The sequence below is a fragment of the Blastomyces dermatitidis genome (assembly GCF_000003525.1).
Source record: "Blastomyces dermatitidis ER-3 genomic scaffold supercont1.8, whole genome shotgun sequence".
Taxonomy (NCBI): Eukaryota; Fungi; Ascomycota; class Eurotiomycetes; order Onygenales; family Ajellomycetaceae; genus Blastomyces; species Blastomyces dermatitidis.
The window spans coordinates 2083920-2107590 of record NW_025544781.1 but is presented as its reverse complement, the minus strand read 5'-3'; the positions used below and the strand labels follow the sequence as shown (position 1 = coordinate 2107590).

General features: G+C 31.9%; 2 protein-coding genes across 2 annotated transcripts; one reads left to right on the top strand and one right to left on the bottom strand.

The window, feature by feature from the left end:
* Window positions 1-12254: 12254 nt before the first annotated feature.
* Window positions 12255-12551, top strand: BDCG_17509 (uncharacterized protein; the record flags this gene model as incomplete). The annotated part of the gene is made up of 2 exons (XM_045426621.1): window positions 12255-12273; window positions 12355-12551. 2 exons carry the CDS (start codon window positions 12255-12257, stop codon window positions 12549-12551), a joined length of 216 nt encoding a protein of 71 aa, XP_045282102.1.
* Window positions 12552-19313: 6762 nt separating this feature from the next.
* On the bottom strand, window positions 19314-19538 carry BDCG_17508 (uncharacterized protein; the record flags this gene model as incomplete). The annotated part of the gene is made up of 1 exon (XM_045426620.1): window positions 19314-19538. One exon carries the CDS (start codon window positions 19536-19538, stop codon window positions 19314-19316), a length of 225 nt encoding a protein of 74 aa, XP_045282101.1.
* Window positions 19539-23671: the final 4133 nt, after the last annotated feature.

The window sequence follows — 23671 nt, the reverse complement described above, 5'->3', positions numbered from 1 at the left end:
ACATAACTTAATCAATAATTCACAACTTATGAAAGCAAAGATGTAAGACTTAAGTGAATTATAATTATCTGCAGCACTATCATCAGTATTGAAAAAGAAGAGACTTACAATTAAAAAGTCTCATGAAGTAAGAGAAATCATAGACACTTACAAATCAGATAATCTCACTTATTCTGATCTTTTCACAATTATAAGAAAAGAATGAGAAGAAATGAAGAAATCAGGTGAACATCATACTTCAATAAGTGATGAGACTGTAGCTGATTGTATAATAACACATCACAGACAGCAGGTGCAATGTGATAAAGAGCAGTCTCAAAGCAGCAGACTTGCACATGAGTCAGATTGCAGAAGAAAAAGAAATTCAGAGTTGAATTCAACTGTTTATATCAGTTTAATCACAGAGATTACAGAGAATGAACTATCTGAAACATCTACAGATACATGAGATCAAGTCATCTCAGCTTCTGAGAATGCTCAGAGATTGAGTGAGATTAGTTTTAATGAGCTGTTCACTGTAGTGATCTGAGTGAGTGAAGAGAGACAGTATAATGCATGAGACAGAATTATAAAAGATGAAAGCTGCTGAACCTAGTCACTGAATACTGTATCATATAGAGATTGTGTAAGAGTAGTAACTAGCAGATAAAGAAAAAGTATAAGAAAAGAAATAATGAATTGATCATTAACTGTAAGAATCAGCTGCAAAAGACAAATATTATTATATACATCTCATTCATTTTCATACATCATATATTTAATCTATTTTCAACATCACATCATCTGAAAAACATCAAAAACAAAAGAAATCTCAAAACTCAAGATCTGTAAGGAATTTAAGAGCTGCAAGCTGCTCTTACAATAACACTGTGCATGTCTCTGATTTCTCTATCACTCTGTGTATGACATTAATGTCATTTATTACAAGATTGACTGGAATGCCAATATAGAAATGCATACATGTATGTGTAGAGAAATTGAAGAAGAGCACAGAATCTGCAGAACCAGAAGTCAGAGTAGAGAGAGTGAAGACAGAAGAAATGAAAGAGAGAGACACAGAACTGAATGCTTATAATCTGATATACGCACAACCTTCTTCATAGAGAAGGAAGAAGAAGTGATGAGAGAAGCTTGAGAGTGAAAGAGAGTAGTCTCAGCAGTGTTATTATCTTTGATTAAAATGACCTCTGATGCCAGAGTAACTAAGAACTATTGTTAGCATATGAAACTGTAAAAACAGAGATAATAATTACTGAATAAACACCTGCTGGCCTTAGAATTATACACACAATTACAACACATACAAGGCTTCTCAGAAAGAGAGAGAGAGACATAAGAGAATACAGAAAGCAGAACACAGTATGCAAACAGCTCATTTTCATGATGACATCTCAGACAAGATGTATAAGTCTCACATCTGTGAGTGTAAAAGAGTATGACATCTGCATTCTCATTTCTGAAAATATGAATATCTTTCATCTGCATCATGAAGTCAGACAATAGATGTCAGAGAATAGGTTAATACAGATCTATCATCTCAAAGAAATTCATCAGAGTGAATATCTCTGTAATATTAAACTTTACAGTTGTGAAAAGCTTCTTGATATCTGTTAACATCATGACTTCATGCACAGTAAAACTCATAATAATTTCCTCTAAGAACAGAAAAATCAGTATTAGAAAGAAAAGATGAAAAAGAAAAAGACTTATAATCTTGACACTGTTGAGAAGAGAAATGATTCTCTGATATGAATGAATAATTATCTCATCATGAATATTTAAAATAAATATAATAATCAGTGTCTGTAACTGAGCTTTAGATAGTTATATTATATACAGTCTTCATATAATAAATTGTTCTGAGAGTTGATAAGAAGAGCAGAAGTGTACACACTGAAAGATGTGATTCATTAAGTCTACATAACATCTTCTTGAAACAGAGAGAGCTGATAATGAAGGCAGAGGTAGTAAAATCAGAGGTAGCAGAAGCGGGAGAATCAGACACAGAGACAGGTGTAGAAGATTGAGAGAGAGTAGCAGAGAAAGAAACAGAGAGAGTAGAGAGAGACACAGAAGACTCAGTCATATATAACATAGACAATTTCTTCATTATCACATTCTTCAAGTTCTTAATCAATGATTCAATATGAGATTCACTATCATCAGTGAACATGAATCTGTCAACATGTGAAGATTCTACATGAATAAAAACAAATATATCAGCATCTGTGTCTATGCAAAATCATGTTAGAAAACACAATCAGAAACCTGCTGAGAAGAGAAACAGTTAAGAGTGTATAAGAAGATGAAGAGAGTGTATAAGAAGATGAAGAAGATGTATCATTCATAATAGTATATTCTGACAATTATTAGAAGATAAACAAGTTCTGATCATATACATTTCACAACATATTACACTTACTGCTAATGAACTGCTCAATATAAGCACTACAATGACACTTGTTATGAGAACAGAGAGTCATTGTCAGAAACATGTATAATATAATAGATGAACAGATGAAAAGAGTTGAACAGAAGAAGAAGTAGAAATCTTGAATAAGATAGTGACATTCAATGATAATGATGATGAAGAAGATGATTGAAGAATGAGAAAAGTTAGTGAATAAGTGATGTAATATAGTGAAAGTTTATTTGTAAGAGTGTACACAGAATGCTAGCTGAATCAGGAATAGATCATACAATTGTGAAATGCTAGTGGCAAGCTAATCTGCATGAAGCTAGGGTGTACAATATGATCACATGAGTGTGACTGAATCTGGTGGGAGAGAATGTGGTTCGGAAGAATGTATGACTGTTGGATAATAACACAGCCGCTTCTGAACTACTAGCATACACATACAAGTGTAAAGGGGCCATAGCGGCCGCTAATTAAATTAGCATATGATATTACAATATATAAGAAGCCGGCGTACGCCTGTAATCGTACGCTGGCTTAAGCAACCTTTGAATCACAAGAACTCTGTTTTCACAGGTCTCAATTTATATCACAATTTCATGAAGTGTTATAAGTAGTCTTTATCAGATTTCTCATCTCTTTTTCTAATATTGATAATTGCAGCTCAGATGTTCTCTGTTCAGCTCACAGAGTCTCTCAACTTATTCTCTAGATAGGTCTTGAGAATAGATTAGTGAGATCTCTCATGATTATTCTCTAGATAATTCAGTCAGTTCTTGACTTCAGTGTAATAGAGATCTGTCATTGTATAGATGACAGCTTCTTCATCTTTCATATCACACAGTCAGACTTGTAAGTCAATTTCAAATGCAAACTTGTAAAAGCTTTTATAGATTATGATTTAATAAGTGATCTTAAGTGATTGCAGCTTAAGAAAGTTTCTTTTCAGTTCATGAGTGTCTCTGAAGTTCATGTCTAGAAACTCAGTTTAAGAGTGTTTACAGACAGTAAGTATTTCTTGTAGAAAAATAGCTTAATTCTGTGAGAGATGCTCAAGAATGTTCTTCACTGAGATTAATTCATTTATGAGTTCAGAGAGTTTCTCTGTCACAGATACAGAGAATGATGTTCTGTAAGTAATTGATAAGTTCTCTGAGACTTCTTTTATAAGAGTTATTCATAGTTTGAGTGACTGCTTCTGAGTGTCTGCAGTAGGGTTCACAGGAATTGAAGCATACAAGTTTCTAGTTCTTTCAGTCATAACAGACAGTTGCTGACTGACTGAGCTTGAAATGTAAGAATAAGTGCTCACAGATGATTATTCAGGTCTTTGCAGCTTGACATGATATATACTGTTAACTACTAGAAGTATTCACAGTAGAAAAATAAAATGTAGAGATTAAATGTATAATAGCATTCAAGCTGAGTTATGAATAGTATTCATGAACTTCAGTCTATATAGTTGTATGTAGTCAAGAGCCACTAGCCCTATTGATTACATAAGAGATAGGAATAGAGGTAAAGAATTCGTGAGAAGCGGGATTTCTTACATTAGCAGAAGCTGACAGAGAAGAAGAAGATTGAGGTCTTATTCAGGTCTTGAATATGCTTCATGATTCAGAATATTAAGAAGACAGCTCTGCTCTCTGAGCATGTTAATCTGCTTATCACTGAAGTGAAACCTGAGACAGTAGACTAGAAAATGTGAGATTTTGAGATGCAGGTTAATCTGGCTAAGAAGAAGCAGTGAGAACTCTTCTCTGAGAAGGCAGTGAAGAGAGATTTTGAGATGATTATCATCTCAGATAAGAAGAAGAAGAAGAAGAAGAAGAAGAATAAGAAGTGAATTATAAAGAATGATAAGAAGAATGAGAAAGAGAAGAAAGATAATAAGTAGAAAAAGTTTTTTTCTTTTTATATTAGTTAGTTGTAAGTTCATAATTATTAATAATTGAAATTAATTTTAAGTTTTTAAAAATTATTGTACAAGTTGTAATCAAGTCAGAATCAACATATATATATATATATATATTTAACTATCATGATTTACAAATCACTATAATGTATAAGTATCAACATTTTTTCAACATTAATATTTACAATATTAATATATTTTTAGTAATATTATCTGATAATGTAATTTAGTAACACTCTCTTTCACAATATTAATATATTTCAAGAAATATGACAGAGATTAATCAATATTGTTTGTTTATTTTTATATATTAATGATATTCAATCTGAGTTAGTACTAAAATTATAACTAAGCTAAGAAACAAGATTATTTTCTCTTATATTAATTCTTCTTACACATATCAGTGATCAGTTATTGAAAATAAATTATTATCTTTCTTAAATTATTATTATATCTTCTGAATTCACTTCTTTCACTTCTTTTACTTCTATTGAAGATTCACAAACTCTTCAAGAAATCACTGTGAATCATAAAGTCTATATTATTTATAATTCAACACAGAATACTCTCTTTCAATCATGATAAATAATTACTTCATTCTTCACATCTGATTCCAGGTCATGAAATTTATGAAAAACTCAACACAAACATTGAGATGAACTATGAAATAATTATTAATAGATTGTATTATAGATTACTGAAGAGTCATCTCTCTGCTATAATCACTATAACTTTATTCAGAAATATTCATCATAAACTGATCATGACTCTGAAGAAATTTTTCAACATCTGAAGTCATCAGAATGCAGATAATAAAAGAAAAATAATCAGAAAATTACTACTGAGCTGATAAGTTACTCTATCAGATAATGATTTTTAATAATACTAACTTTCTAATTTGAAGAAAATCATGTAAAAACAACTCTGTATCAGTACTCTGATTTCATAACTCTTATCTGATAACTTCTGTGAATAATTACTTTGTATATATATATCTCTGAATCTTTCTCTTCAATCAATTGAAAACTCTGAATTCTGAACACTTCTTCAAATACTTAATTCAAATCTTCATATTTCATATCAATTCTGTCTTCAGTTCAATCTCAAGATATACTACAAAGTCAATATATAACATCTAGAATCAGAGTTGAAGAATTATCAAAGAGTGTCTCTTATAGTGAATGCATGAACTAGTATAAATAATCTTGCATTTATAAGAGTTATATGTTATTATATTGATGAGAACTGAACTTATTAAGAGACATTAATTGAATTTGAATCATTGATCAGTAGTTATATTGAGAATTATATAGCAGAGATATTAATGACTGTGATTAAAAATAACTATTGAGATATTAGTCTCAGTCTTCTTACAATTATAACTGATAATACTATGAATAACTATACTATAATGAAGAGCTTAAAGTAAAAATTGACTTTGTATTTCTGAAATAATAAACAAGGTCATATTCTCTGTATTACTCATGTGATTCAACTTGTGATGTAAACACTGATAAAGAATCTTAATATCAAGATAAAGAATAATGAGATGACTGATTCTTGAGATGAGAATAAGATGAAAGTAATTACTTAAGTAACTTTTGTATTCACTTTATAAAAGATAATATTTTTTAATAACACTTTTTAATATTGCTTTTTAATAACACTTTTTGATAACACTACTGTTAATTTTGAATAGATTGACTAATAATTTAAATATTATAGATTCAAAACATTATTAATATGATTTATACCTCTTTTAAACAATAATAATAATTTCATGATATTCAATAAATAAATAAATCAGTCACATCACTGAATATGATACAGAATGTTAGAACACAGTGAAGTTCAATATATAAGATAGCTATTTAAGCTCTTCAATTGCATCAGACAATTGATCATTGAGTGCAATACTCTGATTAGAAAAAGATTCAGATATTGAAACTTTCTGATATGAAGTGAACTCAGTTGAAATATGTGATTAATTTACTGTTTCAGTTTTATAAGATAATAAAGACAGTCTCAATTACTTATACATCAATGCTGCAGTCAGTCTGATAAGTGTATAACAGTTTATTTACTTATCTTGAGAATGTAAGAAATTCCGCTTCTCACGGATTCTTTACCCCTATTCCTATCTCTCATGTAATTAATAGGGCTAGCGGCCCTTGGCTACACACAACTATATAGACTGAAGTTCACGAATACTATTTATAACTCAGCTTGAATACTATTATATATTTAATCTCTACATTTTATCTTTCTACTGTGAATACTTCTAGTAGTTAACAGTATATATCATATCAAGCTGCAAACACTCAAATAATCGCCTGTGAGCACTTATTCTTACATTTCAAGCTCAGTCAGTCAGCAATCATCTGTTATGACTGAAAGAACTAGAAACTTGTATACTTCAATCCCTGCAAACTCTACTGTAGACACTCAGAAGCAGTTATCTGAATCATGAATAATCTTCATAAAAGAAGTCTCAGAGAACTTATCAATCACTTATGAGACATCATTCTCTGCATCTGTGACAGAGGAACTCTCTGAATCTATAAATAAATCAATCTCAGTGAAGAACATTCTTGAGCATCTTCTGCAGAATCAAGCTATTTTTCTATAAGAAATGCTTACTGTCTGTAAACACTCTTGAACTGAGTCTCTAGACATGATCTTCAGAGACATCTGTGAACTGAAAAGAAACTTTCTTAAGCTGTGATCACTTAAGGCCACTTATCAAATCATAATCTATAAAAGCTTTTGTGAGTTTGTATTTAAAATTGACTTACAAGCTCAGCTGTGTGACATGAAAGATGAAGAAGCTGTCATCTATGTGATAACAGGCCTCTATTACACTGAAGTCAAGAACTGACTGAATTATCTAGAGAATGATCATGAGAGATCTCACTGATCTGTTCTCAAGACCTATCTAGAGAATAAGTTAAAGAACTCTGCAAGCTAGACAGAGAACATCTGAGCTGTGATCACTAACATTAGAAAAAGAGATAAGAAATCTGATGAAGACTACTCACAGTGCTTCATGAAATTGTGATATGAATTGAGATCTGTGAAAACAGAGCTCTGAAACAAGACCTGAATAATGATGTTTATAAAGAGACTGAATAAAGACATGCAGAACAAGCTCATTGAGCAAGACTCTAAGTTCTTAACTCTGAAGAAACTAATGACTCTCATTCATCACTTGCAGATCACTGTGAGAGTCACAGACCTGCAGAGAGTGAATCATTAACCAGCTCTGTAAGAGTCAGAATAACAGAGAACAGATTTGTCAGAAAAAGATGATAAGATATAGAGAGATTCATGTCTGACTACTGAGTAGAAAGAGAGAGCTTCACAAGCTCTTATGAACAGAGTACATAACAGAGAGACTAAGAAAAAGAGACTCTGCTTCATCTATTCTAAATCAGAACATCTCTGCATAAACTATTCAGACAAATTAAAATAGAAATTTGAAGAGTTATGAACAGAGTCAGCAACAGCCTTCTTAAGAGCCTTGAAGCTGACACCTGAATCTGTTGCTCTCTCAATGAAAATGCTTGCTTATGAGAAGAGATCACACTGTGATGCTGCTGTCTCACAAGCATGAGAAGTATTGATGAACTCAGAATCTCAGATCACTGTGATGTCTCTAAAGCTCATGAAGTGAATAAGCTGAAAGATGAAAACTGAGAACCTGCTCTTATAATAAGCAGAGTGCAAGAACTCAGATCTGAGAGCTGAGAGACTTATAAGAGTTATCTTTGAATTACAAGATCTCTCTGAAATCTGAAGAAGATTTGTGAAAACTGTGATTATCATGAACATCACAGATGACATGTACTTGAGACTTGCATAACTTCAAAAACACAATCTGTACATAGCTGTCTGTGAGTCAGATTTATACTTCTAATCAGTGTTAACAGACTCACTCACAGAGATAGAATCAGTTGATGCTGCAGAGTTGATCAGAGAAGATAAGCTCATCTATATAATGACTTTATAAGTGTCTGAGAATCTTGCAGTCATGGAAACTGAGCTTTAGATATCAGAGAAATACTGAGATCTTACAGAGATATTCAGCTCAGTAAAGACAGCTGAGCTTTCTTCTCACTGTGAGAAGAATCTGATAATAGATTTGATAGAAGAGCAGAAACTCTTCTGAGAATCAATCTATAAACTCTCTCATCATAAGACAGAGGCCTTGCAGATCTATATGAAGAAGAATCTGAAGAATAGCTTTATCTGATCTTCACAGATCTCTGTGAAAGTCTCTGTGATGTTTGCAAAGAAGAAGAATGAAGATCTTAGATTATGTATAGACTATTACAATCTGAACTTCAAGATAATAAAGAGCTACTACTCTCTGTCTCTGATCAAGAATGTGATCAACTGTCTTACAGAAGCTGTCATATTCACACAACTGAATATGATTAATATATATACACAGCTGTGAATATAATCTGAGAATGAATGAAAGACTGTCTTTAAAACTGCACTGAGATTGTTTGAATATCTAGTGATGTCTTTTGATCTGACTAACACTCTCATAGCATTTCAGTCTTTCATTAATAAAATACTTCATATATATCTGAATGTCTTCATGATAATATATCTGAATGATGTGATGATATACTTCATGAAGAAGAAAGAACACACTGAGCATGTGTGAAGCATGTTGAAGATCTTAGATGAGACAGAACTGTATATTAAGCTCATGAAGTGCAACTTCAGTGCTCACTGAATTAATTTTCTAGAATATATAATCATCACAGATGATATTTAGATGAAATCTTCACAGATTGAGACTATTCTATCATGACTGAAGTTAACTAGTATTCATGAGATTCAGATCTTTCTGAGCTTTGTAAATTTCTATAGACAGTTTATCTTTGCATTCATAAGAATCTTCTTAGCTCTTACAGACATACTGAAGAATGAAAATAAGAAGAAGTTATCTTATAAACAGAGAATGAAAAGATTATTGAGAAGAAAGAACTGTAAGAACTTTCTTATCTCAGAAGCTCACAGAGTCTTTGTAAGATTGAAATAGATATTTATAAATACAGTGATACTGTTTCACTTTAATTTCTTACTCTTAATCAGATTGAAGACAGATGTCTTCTTCTTTACAATTTCAGAAATAGTCTTATAACTACAGTTAAATGAGAACTGAGTTTCAGTAGTCTTTTTCTCACAGAAGATGCAACCTGTGAAGATCAACTATAACATTCATGATTAGAAGCTTCTTATAATAGTGAAATTCTTCTATTATTAACATCACTACTTTGAGAGCCTCATAACAGTGATTACTGTTAGAACTGATCATAACAGCTTACAACAGTTTGCTTCAATCAAGGAACTCTCACAGTGACAGATTTGCTGAACTCAGAGACTGAGTGAGTTCTGATTCAAGATAGAACATATCAAGAGAACTAAGAACTCAGTGAACAGACTCTCTCACAGATCAGACTATGTTAAGAAGGTCAGAGTAACAGATACAGAGAGACTAGAGAAGACAGAAAAGCTTCACAGAATGCTTAAACTGAGTGTTATGAAGAGATTAACTGAAGAGTCTCTCAATTCTCTGTAAGAGAAGAAGAAAGAGAGAGAGAAGAAGTCTGTATAACTACTCTCTGTAACACTGAGAGTCAACACTCTGAGAATCTCTGTGAGAATTCTTGAAGAGAGTATCTATAACCTGAAGAATTTGCAGGCTTTGAGAAGTGCTATGAAAGATCTGATGTAAGAAGAAACAGAGTATAAGTCTTCACAAGATCTTCTATTCAGATTATCTGAACTGCAACTGAAGAATGAATATACTCAGCATATTTGAAAACTGCTCATAACAGAGATTAACTCTGCAGAAACAAAGAATTGAAGAAACTTAAATAATCTCTTATAAAGAGAGAGCTGAATTTATATACTCATGAATAAGTTTCTATACATAGAACTTATTAAAAGGCATCATGACTCTTCTCTAGCAGATTATTTTATAGACACTAGAACTCATAAGTTGCTTATAAGAAAATACTTCTAGCTGAAGATGCAAGGACTTATGAAGAAGATAGTGAATTCTTATACTATTTATCAGAATTCATGAGTAGTGCAGTTCAGATTATATAAAGAACTTATTTCTCTATTCATCTCACAGAAACCTTGAGAACAGCTAGAAATGAATACTCTTGTGAGCCTCTTAGAAAGCAAGGACATATATAATACCTGTTTTGACAGTGTGCTGATGATAGTGAATTACTTTATCAAGATAACACACTTTATATTCACCTGTAAGAACTTGAAGTCAAAGAATTTGACTCATATCTTCATCTGTGATATGATTCAGTTGCATGAATTATCTGTGAATATTATCTCAGACAGAGAATCAATCTTCATAGAAGAGTTCTGATCTAATCTGATAACTATACTGAAGATCTCATGAGATCTAAGCATGACTTTTCATCAACAGACAGATAATCAGACAGAACATCTGATAAGTATATTGAAACAGTATCTGCAGTGCTTTGTCAATTACAATCAGAATAACTGAGTGTATTGATTATCACTCACAGAGTTCATATACAACAACTTAAAGCATGTCAGCACAGACAAAACTCTCTTTGAGATGCTCACTGAGACTCATTCACAGATAATCTTAATAAACTTATGAGAGTATACTATAGAGTATGATGATGTCTGTGAACAGACTGAGAGAATTCAGAATATCTGAGAGAAAGTCTGTGAATTCTTGAGAAAGACTCAAGAGTATCAGAAGAGATACTATAACTTCAAGTATATTATAAAGAGTTTTAAGAAAGATGATAGAGTCTGACTGAGTCTAGAAAACATTATTATATAGAGATCTAGTAAGAAGCTGAATCTCTTACAGACAGAGTCTTGTAAGATTATGAAGAAAGTTAGCTCACAGTTCTACAGATTAAAACTATCATCTGAGTTATAAATATATAATATTTTTCATATCTCTTTACTCTGCAAATATAAGAAATTCTTAGAAGAGAATTCTGTGACTCATCATTCTATTTATAAAGCACTAGAGAGTGAAAGAGAATATCAGATTAAAGAAATTATTAACTCAGAGAAGTGAGATTATGAGCTCTGATTCAAGATTCAATGATAAAAGTATTCTGATAAGATAAATGAGTTCACTTGAGAATTATTCAGATAGATAAGACATCTGTAGAAGCTGAGACATGATTTTCATACTATGAATTCTGATAAGTCAGAATGACACAGTCTTTGCTAAGAACCTGATTATAATAAAGATATTAACACTGTTATTTGCAAATTCTAGTCTATAAGATAATAAGTTTCTACTGAGATGAACAGTCTGCAGTGTATACAAGAAAAGAAGAAATCATATTCTTATTAAAGTTAAAAAACAAGAAAATAAACAGAGCTGTGAACACAATTTGAAGATTAATAAAGAAAAAATAAAGAAAACTCAAACTCATATTCTCAATATTCATAATATTCAATTTTCTCACAACTATCAATTTCTCTCTTCAAAGAAGCAGAGAGTATTATGTCTGTGATACAGATAATTATTACATTTGATGTGAAGACTGTCAGAAATGTACAGACTTCAGAGAAGCTGAACATCAGAGTATATATAGTTGTAACAGAGTCTTGAGAACTGACTATCTGTGTGTATGATCAGATATCTCTTATAAAGCTGTATTCACTTTCTCAGTTATGCTGAAGTATTCAGTCTGAAAATAATTGAGATATGAAGAGAGAACTCATCTGTTCAGACTAACTCTCATCACAAATTCATAACATTCACATTATCTTAATTACTCAGATTTTGCAGATACTCAGAAACTCATCTCTCATTGACAATGAGATTGTGAAAATGCGCTGCAGTGTGAGGACCATTGATAGAGAATCTAGACATATTCACATATGTCTGATCAGAGATTGTGTGAGTAGAAAAGAGATGATTATAGACCTGTGAGGCTGCAGAAGACACTGACAATACAGAGAGTTTTGCAAAAACTGTTAGCTAGAATCTGTAAGAAATTACTTATGAGAAGACTTACAGCAAAGAAGAGAACTGCACTGCTTGAAGCCAGGGACTGGCCTGGAAGATGCAGGGAGTTGACTGCTGGCCTGAAGATTGAATACAGTGACAGGGCTGAGAGAAATGAAGGCATGATCATGGGCGGCGGTGCTCCTGCTTCATCAGCTGGTAAAAAGTGATCAGAGAAGTCATAGAAACACTCATGAGAAGCTCAGCAGTAATCAGATATTATTGTAAAAATATTGAAATTGAAAAATTTTTATTCTTAAGAAGTTCTTGAATTAATATGCAGACATTGTCAGAAACACTCTCTCTCTATCATCTGAGTGAAAACACTTCACAGATAAATGAGAATACTTATAATTTATAAGAATGAAAACTGTTACAGAAAAAGAGAAAAGAAGATAAGATTCTGTAGATAGATCTGAGATATTTATACTACTTTAGAGAGATTTGCTTACACTGTGAGTGATTTCACAGAACAGTCAGATCACTCTAGTAAATAAGAGTAATTATGAATTACAGGTCTGAATCTTTCTATATAACTATAAAGAGTGATTGCAGACTGCAGACATCTTGATTCTACAATTCTACAGAGTTAGTGAAAGAAATGGAAAATTCCTCACAATTCTACAGTGTTAAAGAACAATGATTCATAAGAATGAGTGAAAGATTAACTTATGAATATTTCTCTTTAATAAGAATGATCTCACAGAGAGTGATTCATCTGTGAGATGAATCTGTGTAATAATCACAGAAGAACTTTATAAAAATGATTGAGAGTTAACTGAAACTCTTCTGTATGAAAGATGTAAGATGAATCTGTATAATAGTCAGAGAAGAATCTGTAAATTATAAAGAATCTTGTGAAATAAGAAACTGAGTAATAGACTCTTTTTTCTTCACAGTAATAAGGGATTTTTCCTCACTGAGGTTTTTTATAGATATAAAGGATTTTTAATGAGTATCACTGCAGTACTGAGCTGATTCTATAAAGTCACTCAGTGAAAGACTTTGCAGATGAAGCCTTAGAGAGAGAGAGGTATGTAAGAAATCTCACTTCTCATAAATTCTTTATCTCTATTTCTATCTCTCATATAATCAATAGAGCTAGCAGCCCTTGACTACACACAACTATATAGACTGGAGTTTGTGAATACTATTTATAACTCAGCTTAAATACTATTATACATTTAATCTCTACATTTTATCTTTCTATCATGAATACTTCTAGTAGTTAACAGTACATATCACGCCAAGCTGCAAACACCCGAATAATCGCCTGCGAGCACTTATTCTTACAGAGAAGCAGTTGAATTACTTAAAAAGAAATTCAGTCTGAGATGATACTATAGTGCAGGCTATTGTTACTGTAAGAAATAAACTGACATATTACTACAGTAAAATGAAACAATCTTTTACAGAGTACTATGCTGTAGCAGCTCTACTAGATTTCTCTTATTAAGTTAATATCTACACTTCTCAAGATTGAACAGAGAAGAAATGAGACTCATATATTAAATTAATCTGAGACTACTACAATGTCAACTATCAGAGATTTGAATGAGCAGATGTTTGAGATATGAAGACAGTGAAATACAATTCTCTAATAAGTAACAATCTTTGATAATGCTTTATATTATATAGAACTATAATACTAACTTTGAAACAGAACTTACATACATTGATTACAACTGAAAATCAGGCAAAACTACATACTTATAAAACTGAATTTAACTGCTATCTTCAAGATGATCTGATGAATTTACACACTAAATCAATTCTAGAGTTATGAAAAATTATTAAGAGTATATATTCAACTATTGCACTGATGATATATGATATTCTGACAATTTTATTGACAGAGATAAGAATGAAGTGAAAGTTCAACTCAAGTCAAGATATTTATCACTATCACTGAGAACAATTATAAGAAGAAATAATCAAGAAACTCATGATTGTAAAACATGAAATTATCAGACAGTTTAATATCTCTGATCACAGTATATCAGAGAAGTGTAGTTTTCATGAGAAAGTAAAGAATAAACTTGTATAAGAATGTATTTAGTTGTTTCATGAGTGTTATTAATAATCATTATCAAATTCTGATTATATAAGCAATCACTGAATGAATTGAATGAGACTGATTTTAATCTTCAGTTTCAGTCTCATTCTAATTTTGAATGAATGATCATCTTTCACAGTTTATTCTGAAAAATTACTCTCATTTCACTGTTCTTGAATTAAATCTAGTCATTTTTCACATCATTTCTCTCAGAAATGGTTCATTTTCAGATTTTTTTGAGACTTGGTCCTGGTGGGACTCACGCTAAGAAATGTATGAGATCAGATTAAATGAGATCAAATGTGAAATTCATGATCCCGGCGGCCAGTCTAGTTTTCTCTATTCTTATTAATACTGATAATTGCATTGATAAAGCTCTTCATTATGAATACTTAATCTACAGTGAATATCAATTGTTATTTGACTTCTGTCTCAGTCTGTCACTATGTATACAAGATCTCAATTTCATTTAGAATTCTTGTATATATACAGAGCTTTGATTTCAGTTCAGTGATCTCAGCTGCTTTTCATACTGCTTTTAGTAAATTCTCTGAGAGATTCTGCATATCTTTCAGTTTAGGTAGCAGAGAAGAGTGTTATTCATATTAACTAGAGAAGATATTCATTTCAGTGATTTCTTGTTAATTGTATAATATCTATCATTATATGATTTCTGTTATTATTGTATAACTTCAGTGATAGTCATCTCTCTTTTATTCTTCTGAGTAGAGAGTGATCTTCTTTGAATCTAGTTCACTACTCTCATCTCTTTTCTCACACCTTATCTGTTTACATATGATACATGGCATTCATCTGAGTGTGAAGTTTTCTCTTAACAAGTAAAGCAGTATCAATCAGATACTCTTTCACTCACTGCTCTTTATATACTATCTTTTAAGATATTTTTAGAATCACACTGACATGATAACTATGAATTACTTCATAGATGAAATTATTACATTCTGAAGAAGTCTGCACTTCTCACTGATTTTTAGATATGCTATCAGATGTGATTTAAAGATTGCTTGAGTCAGTGTATAATTACAGATGTACACCGGCTTCTTATATACTGTACACTAAATTAATTGATGGCTGCTATGGCCTCTTTACATTCGTAAGCAAGTTCAGAAGCGGCCGTGTTATTATTCAGTAGTTATACATTCTTCTGAATCACATATTCATTCTCTCTTAATAAAATAACAGTTACATCTTTCTCCTCCTCTTTCAAATAAGATATAGCCCGCGAAAAGTGAGTATCATATCAGATTATAATAATTAACACAGTCTCAGCTAGACTGACCGTGTGACCGTGTCTGAGACCAGAATCAGATTTTTTGATAGTCTTATTATCAATTTGACTGATCTCATTACAAGGTTTTAACATTAGATAGTAGTTTCATACTGTTTCAGTGAAAAATTACTGTCTACTCTTGTCATATTTTTCAAATGAAACCATGATTTTCACTTCTCAATTTAAATTATTTTTAATGCTTTAAATGACTTTAAATCTCATTTGAGTGTTATCAAAAAGTGTTACTTTTTAAAAAATTAAAAATAGTCTAAAAGAAATCTTAAAATATCTAAAAATAGTAACTTTATACTAAGAATGAGACTAAATAAAATCAAATGAAATCACTTTCTTATTTTTTTCAAGTCATGGTTTCATTTTAAGATCTGATATATAGTCACTTTGCATGTTTTTTTAATAACTAGTCTTAGCGGGATTCACATCAAGAAATGTATGAAATTAGATTAAATGAGATCAAATATGAAATTCATGATCTCAGCGGCCAGTCTAGTCTCAGTACACAGAGCTGTATATATGTAGTATATGCTGAACTGAGAGACTGTATAAGTTGCAAACTGATAGCAGCATTTCAGAAAGAGCTGTGCAGTGTGAGAAAGCTGTAACTCTCAGTTATATATACAGAGAGTGAATTGTTACAGTAAGTGCATGTATATTATATAGAAGTAACACTTTTTAATAACACTCAGTCTCTGATATTATGAAAATAGAGTCTCTTCATAAGATCTGTTTTTATCAGAAGTCAGAGAATCTTATATTCTTTAAAATCATCTTTATATATCTTGTCTGTGAAATTGATGAGAGAAATCATTGATTTCAGTATTCTGTTCTTAATATTATTTAAGTGACAGCAGAGTTCACTCTGATTATACTTTTTAAGTGTATATTTTCTAAATATTTACATTTATACAGATATATACTGATTATTTATTAGATAATATTAAGATAATAGCTTATTACAGCTGTGTTACTCTCACTATAAAAGATATATAGTTGATAATAAATATTATAAAGACTCTGAAAAGTAAGTATTTTAAAAATACTACAGCTCTGTAATCTTGATTTTTTTTTTCTTTTTTCTTTTTTTCTTTTTCTTTTCTTTTCTTTTTTTTTCTTTCTCTTTTTTTTTTATTATGATTTTTTCTTGTTTTTATTTTGTTTTTTATTTTTTGTTTTTTTTTTATATTTTATATTTTTTCATAATTAAAATTATATAAATTATAATCTGTGTTTAGAAAAGTAATAATATTTGATAATACTCTCTATTAAATTTTCAATAAATAAGTACTATGTTATGATATTCTGTAAGTGAGAAGTGATTTTATAATCTTATTTAATATCATTCTCAATAATGAGATCAGAATGAAAATGTAACTAAGAATTTAAATATATTCTTTATCTAAGACTAGATTTTTATTTGAAAAGTGAATCTGAGATCTTTAATATTTGAAATAACATGATTCGAAATTAATGTGATAAATACAAATTATAATCAGAAGTAATACTTTTAGATAATATAATAACTATAAAGTTTGATTCTGATCTCAGACACGGTCACATAATCAGTTTATAAATTACATATTTATCTTATACACTGAATTACTGTTATATCAAGTAGACTGGCCGCCAGGATCATGAATTTCATGTTTGGTTTCATTTGATCTGATCTCATACATTTCTTGACATGAATCTCACTGAGACTAATCATTAAATAAACATGTAAAGTGACTATATATCAGATCTTAAAATGAAATCATGACTTGAAAAAAATGAGAAAGTGATTCTATTTGATCTCATTTAGTTTCATTCTTAGCATAAAGTTACTATTTTTAGACATTTTAAGGTTTTTTTTAGACTATTTTTAATTTTTTAAAAAGTAATGCTTTTTGATAACACTTAAATGAGATTTAAAGTCATTTAAAGCAATAAAAATAATTTAAATTGAGAAGTAGAAATCATGGTCTCATTTGAAAAATGTAATAAGAGTAGACAGTAAGTCTCACTGAGACAGTATGAGACTACTATCTAATATTAGAACCATGTAATGAGATCTGTCAAATTGACAATGAGACTATCAAAAATTCTGGTTCTGATCTCAGACACGGTCACACGGTCAGTTTAATATCAAGTATAAAGTGATAGAAGTTCTAGATAGTCATAACTACTATCTTAATACATTATCAGAAATTTATAATATCTTTTACATAAGCTTACTCTGCTATACTATCACTGATCTGTTCTCTTCTCAACTGATTTTCAACTAATAGTTATTAGAGATCATAGAAGAAGATAATGAACTTGAATAAGAGATTAAAGATATTCTTGATAAGAGACTCTGTAACTGTAACTGATAATATCTTGTAAAATAAGTCAGTTATAATCATCTGATCTGAACTCTGAGTTCTGTATTATCTGAGACTGCAGCTCTTGACTGATAAGAACTATATATAATCAGAGAATAGAGAGACTAATATGACAGACTATACTTAATTATTATATAGACTATTTCTTTACACTTCATAGATTCTACTGAAAGCTCTGATTCTCAGTTATTCTGTAACGTGGCGGAACCGAAGTGATGACTAGTTGACGGTGTCATGTAGAAGTAGTTGTTTGAGAAGCTGTATGAGTGAGCTTGACTATCTTGCTTAAATAGTGAGCTCGTAGGCTACAAGGTTATTGCAAGAATATCACAGATATGATACTTAGTATACTAAGAAGATTGTATGAGATACACAGTAACTCTCATATATATTTCAGTAGAAGGAAAACAAATCACTGACTTCTTTGATGAGGAGTCAGTATCTAGCTATTTTATATAGACAATAAGCAGATACTCTTCTCTCATTTCATGAGTAAGAATAGCCAGAGTGATACCTCAGCAGTGTCTCATTATCAAGAAAGAGTAATCTGCTGATCTTATATAGAAGTGAGATTCTTATATTTATCAATCAGATCTTTCTATGATATATTCAAATGATGTCATAGAGTGGTTGAAAACCAGTTCAGATAGAATGTGAGATGAATGAAATTATTCACATGAAAGTGATGAGTCATGTGAAACTGTAATGAGGCCTTGACACAGCTGAGAGTGTGATAATGCTCTTCTCTTTAAGAGCATAGTCTCTATACTCTCAAGATTACTGAATTAGGAATTATCTTTGTTGTATAGCAACAGTTGTCAACTGATTGACAGTGTGTGTGCTGTGTGTGACACAAAGATGAGTTTTTCTACTGACTGTGTAGGTCTTTCTTTTCTCATCTTCATTCAAATCAAATGTGTGATAAGTGAGTTCCTTATATATCAATTTGAAATATGGAAAAATGTAGTTAACAAGTGACTTGCAGATCTCTTAACATATTTCATCCTATATATGAAATTCTCTGCAAAAGTGATGTGTTTTAGAGACAAAGCTAACAGTAGTGACAGGATTTTTTCAAAAGATTCTCTCTCTCATGATACATTTTTCTTCCCTCTCTCTCATCTGCAATAGTGAGTGTATGGGAGTATCATTCTTGAAGAACAGTAGAGGGCTTATTCTGACATTTTCTAGTGGGTAATAAATGTCTTCATGGTGCGGCGGCGGCCTCCATGGCCGCCAAGAAAGCCAGGTTGAAGATGAAGACAGTAGTATCAATGAGCCGCGGGAGCACTGCTTTCATTGCCACACCTCCTTCTTCTCCTGCTTCTTTTGTGGCTGTGGTGGTAGTCATCATACCTTGCAGTGAGATGTCATCTCTTCTGCTGGTCAGTTCATCTATGTCTGATTCATTCTCTGCCCCTTCTGCTGCCATTGCAACACCGCCCCCCCCTCCAGCCAATACAGTGGCATATGACCCCATGTAGTTATTCAGAGAGGAACCTGAGAAGAGCTTGGTTTCAGAGACAGTGGCTTCAAGAAGCTCAATTCATAGTTCCTCTCCTGCGGCATGCTCAAGCCCTGCTTGAGATACTGCTGAGTTGAGTCTGCAGAGTCCTGCAGTTCCTTTGTCTTCTCTCTGTGAAGAGGCTCTGATGCAGTCTCTGATCAGCACTGCTACTTGTCTGCACTGCATTAAGCAGCTGAAGAAGAGAGAAATTTTATATATCTGTCTCTTCTCTTACTTCTGTTATTTTCATTGCATCTGTAACAACAACTTCTGTCTCTCTGTAAGTATTATCTACCTTATAAGAAGGCATTGTGTCAGCTCTGACAAGAAGCTCAGATGCTCAAGCAGTACAGAGCAAGAATCTCAGAGCTTTAAGTATTGATAGATTTTATCAAGACTGAAAAGATCTCTCTTATTCATCTGTAAAAGAAGATGAAAGTGTGAGTCTCTGAGATGAAAAAACATCTCAGAATGACTGATCTTAAGAAGAAATCAGTTAATATCATCATTGAAAGTACTGTGAAGATTAATCACTGATTAAAGAGAATCTCACTTCAGTTGAAGCAGATAACTGAGATACTTTGTAAGTTGATAAGTTGATACTTTCAGCATCTCTTATACTCTTCTGTAGCATGCTTCTCTGCAGTGCTGCAGTGCTAACTTCTCAGCAGATAAAAATACTAATGTCAGAGACTTCAACAGTGAAGAATGAGTTTAATAAGAGTGTAGTTATTAATAAGTAGACTCTGATCTCTCTTTTTACTTTTTCAGCAGGCTGCAGTCTCATTAGAATAGCAGCAGTCTACAGATTGATAATATTAATCTTTTTATTAATTTCAAATATTTCTTTTCTTTTAACTGCTTCAGAAATGTTACACTTGTATAGTCTTATTAAACTTCTAAAAACTCTTTAAGAGAAAATAGAAGAAGAGTGCTACAGAGTCTATAAGACACTGACTTATCACTGTGAGATTATCTCTAAAAAACTCTTTGAGAAAAATGAGAAGTCTTAAGCAGTATTTCTTGCTCAATGTCTCTGACATGTAACAGGGTGATCTCTACTAGTTATCTTATAGATTGCAATCTCTTTCTCAGCATTTTTCAAATACTCAAGCAGTTCTCACAAATTCTCTGACAATGAATAATCTTCTTATTTAACAAGATATTGAAGCTTGCTGTAATGTATTCACTTATTCAATATTTTCTTCATAAGATATTCAGTATCACTCTCAATCTCAATATTATTCAGCTGAGATAGCTTCATCTCAGAGTGTTACTTATAGAGCTTTAAATAGAAAATGTGAAAAATAGAATGAATTGATTTCAATTCTATGAGTAATTTTAACTTATATATCTGCTTACTTATTACTCTTGTTATCAGGAAAGATTTTAGTCACTACTCACTGAGCTTCTTATACAGTCTCATTATCTTGATATTCTTTGCTGAAAGTAGTACTTGATTCTCTATTAAGAACTTTATCAGAAGATGTTTTCAATTATAGTATTTTATCTACTGCTTCTGAGTGTGATGAATGCTTTTCACTGTCTTCTCATGAATTTTATTCAAAAGTTTCAATCTCACTTTTACTTCTGACACTGAGAGATACTTCATTCTCTGTATCTGTTCAACATTCTGACTGTCTATTCCTCTCTTTGAAATGTTGTCCGCGACATCACTGAGTAATAAAGAATTATATTCATAACAAGTATAGAAAGAAGATATAAGATATCTTTAAGATTGTATTCTTTACATTGTTATATGCAAATTCAGCAGTCAGAAGATGTTTAAGCTAATCATTCTGATAATATAAACAGAACACTCAAAGATACTGTTCTAGTATCTGATTCTGACATTCAGTCTGACTATTAATCTGCAGATGAAATACAGTACTGAGAAGACATCTTATCATAAGATAATAGCAAAAAGCTAATCAGTATTTACTGATGAAGAGGAATTCTTAATCTATTATTAACAATTTCAAAGCACTGTGATTATAAATGATGATATCTAAAAACAGGTCAGTCAATTCAGAGACTTTAATCTTTTTATAAGTAGAGATATATCTGATTATCTTTGTGAAGTGATCAACAATGATCAAAATTGAGTTATATTCTTTAACTCTTGTTGACTTCAGCAGGTCAACTATGAAATTCATTAATAGATTCTATTATGAGCTTTTTGAAACAGGCAGTGATATCAACTCACTGTATTACTTATACTACAGAATCTTTATTCTTTGACAGATATTACAAGTTTCAATATACTCTTTGACATCTGTTCAGAGCTTGTTTCAAGTGTATTTACATTTTAGAAGCTTCTCAGTCTTCTCTAACTCAAAGTGCTCTGTATAAGAATCATTATGATGAATTCTCAATAACTTCTGATGCACTGCTCTGCTACAAGAGACAAAGACTGAATCATTCAGCAGTAGAAGTTCATATTCTTCTAGTTATCAGTAACTTGATTTCTTAGCAGTATTACTCTGCTCAGAGTCTGTCTCTTTCAAGTTTAAACTGAATTCTTTCTTCTTTAACTTTTGAATTCAAGCTGCAGTAGAGGCATCCTCCTTCTATAACTCTTCAATGAATTTCAAAAGTAGTCAGATTGAAAGATTGTAGATCATTTCATTCTTTGTCAATTCAATGATTACAAGATATGATATGAGAAGCTCATAATCTTCAGTGTCAGTTCTCTGTGAGAACCCGGGTTCTCTTTCATCTTCTATACTGAGTTATACAGCTGCCTCTTCAGCACTGTTCTCAAGCTTTAGAGAACTTCAACCCTCTGCAGCCAGCTTCTTCTGCAGTGATGATAGAGATTCTTTTATAGAATTCTTCTTCATATCAACAATATTATAATCAGGCTATCTAGACAGTGTATCAGCAGAATTAAGCCAATCTGAACAGTATCAGATATAGAAATTATACTCTGAAAGCAGCTTCACTCACCTGGCTTGATGTTCTGTCAAGCTCTTTGTTGTCAAGAAATAACACAGATTTACATGATCAGTGAGAACTTACACTGAGTACTTACTACTCTGAAGATAATGTCACCAGATCTTAAAGAATTCAATAATTGCTAACATCTTCTGATTATAAGTATCATATCTTCTCTGTGTGAGTGATAACTTCTTGAAGAAGAAGGTCACTGATCTTCATTTGCAGTGTCTTGTAGACTCTGTGAAAAAGTCTTCTCTCACAGACAATTCATTGTCTGTTTTCTCAGAGATGATTATTCTCTGATTCTTTCAACATTGAAAGGTCTTTGATGTCAACTGTGAAAAGATTTCACAGATCTCATTCTCAGATACATCAGTCTCACACTGACTGAGTAAGTCAGGGTTAAAGTGATTCAGTATTATGACATCTGTGAAAGCTTGTTTCAATTCTGCAAATACCTGCACAGTGTCTTGGGTGAGAATAAACAGTCTCATTTTTCTGTCTTTCACACTTTTCTTCAACAGATCTGTAAGAGGAGCAGTAATCTGTGAATATGTATAGATGAATTATCTGTAGAAATTTGCAAATTCTAGAAACACCTGCATCTCACAGTACATCTGCGGCACTGGCCAGTTCTCAATGACAGAGATCTGACTCCTGTTCATTGAAATGTCATTCATCTCAATAATATAATCTAAGAAATCAATCTTCTGCATGTAGAACAAGCATTTTTCAGTGTTTATATAGAGTTAATACTGTCTCAAGCAACTCAACACATCTATGCTTTCAAAACCGCTCCACCACGAACTCGCTCGATTTTTCGAATAAGAACCCGCCGATAGATCCATCGAAAAGCCCTCGATCATACGAGCATTTTGACCCCATCGCCGACCGCATACCCCGTGTGGTGGTGGAGTTATCCAGCCAAACGTGAACCGGACGTTGTTCGAAGCTCCTGTGTGGGATTATCCCCCGTTCTCCCCTACCACACCACAACCCCGGGCCAGAGTGCCATACAAATTGTAAGGTGAAGTGACCTAGCCATATGCACCAATCTTCTCGATTTTGGAAGACCCCCGACCTGTAGTTGTGGAGATATCCGAGGAGCGACCTCCGCG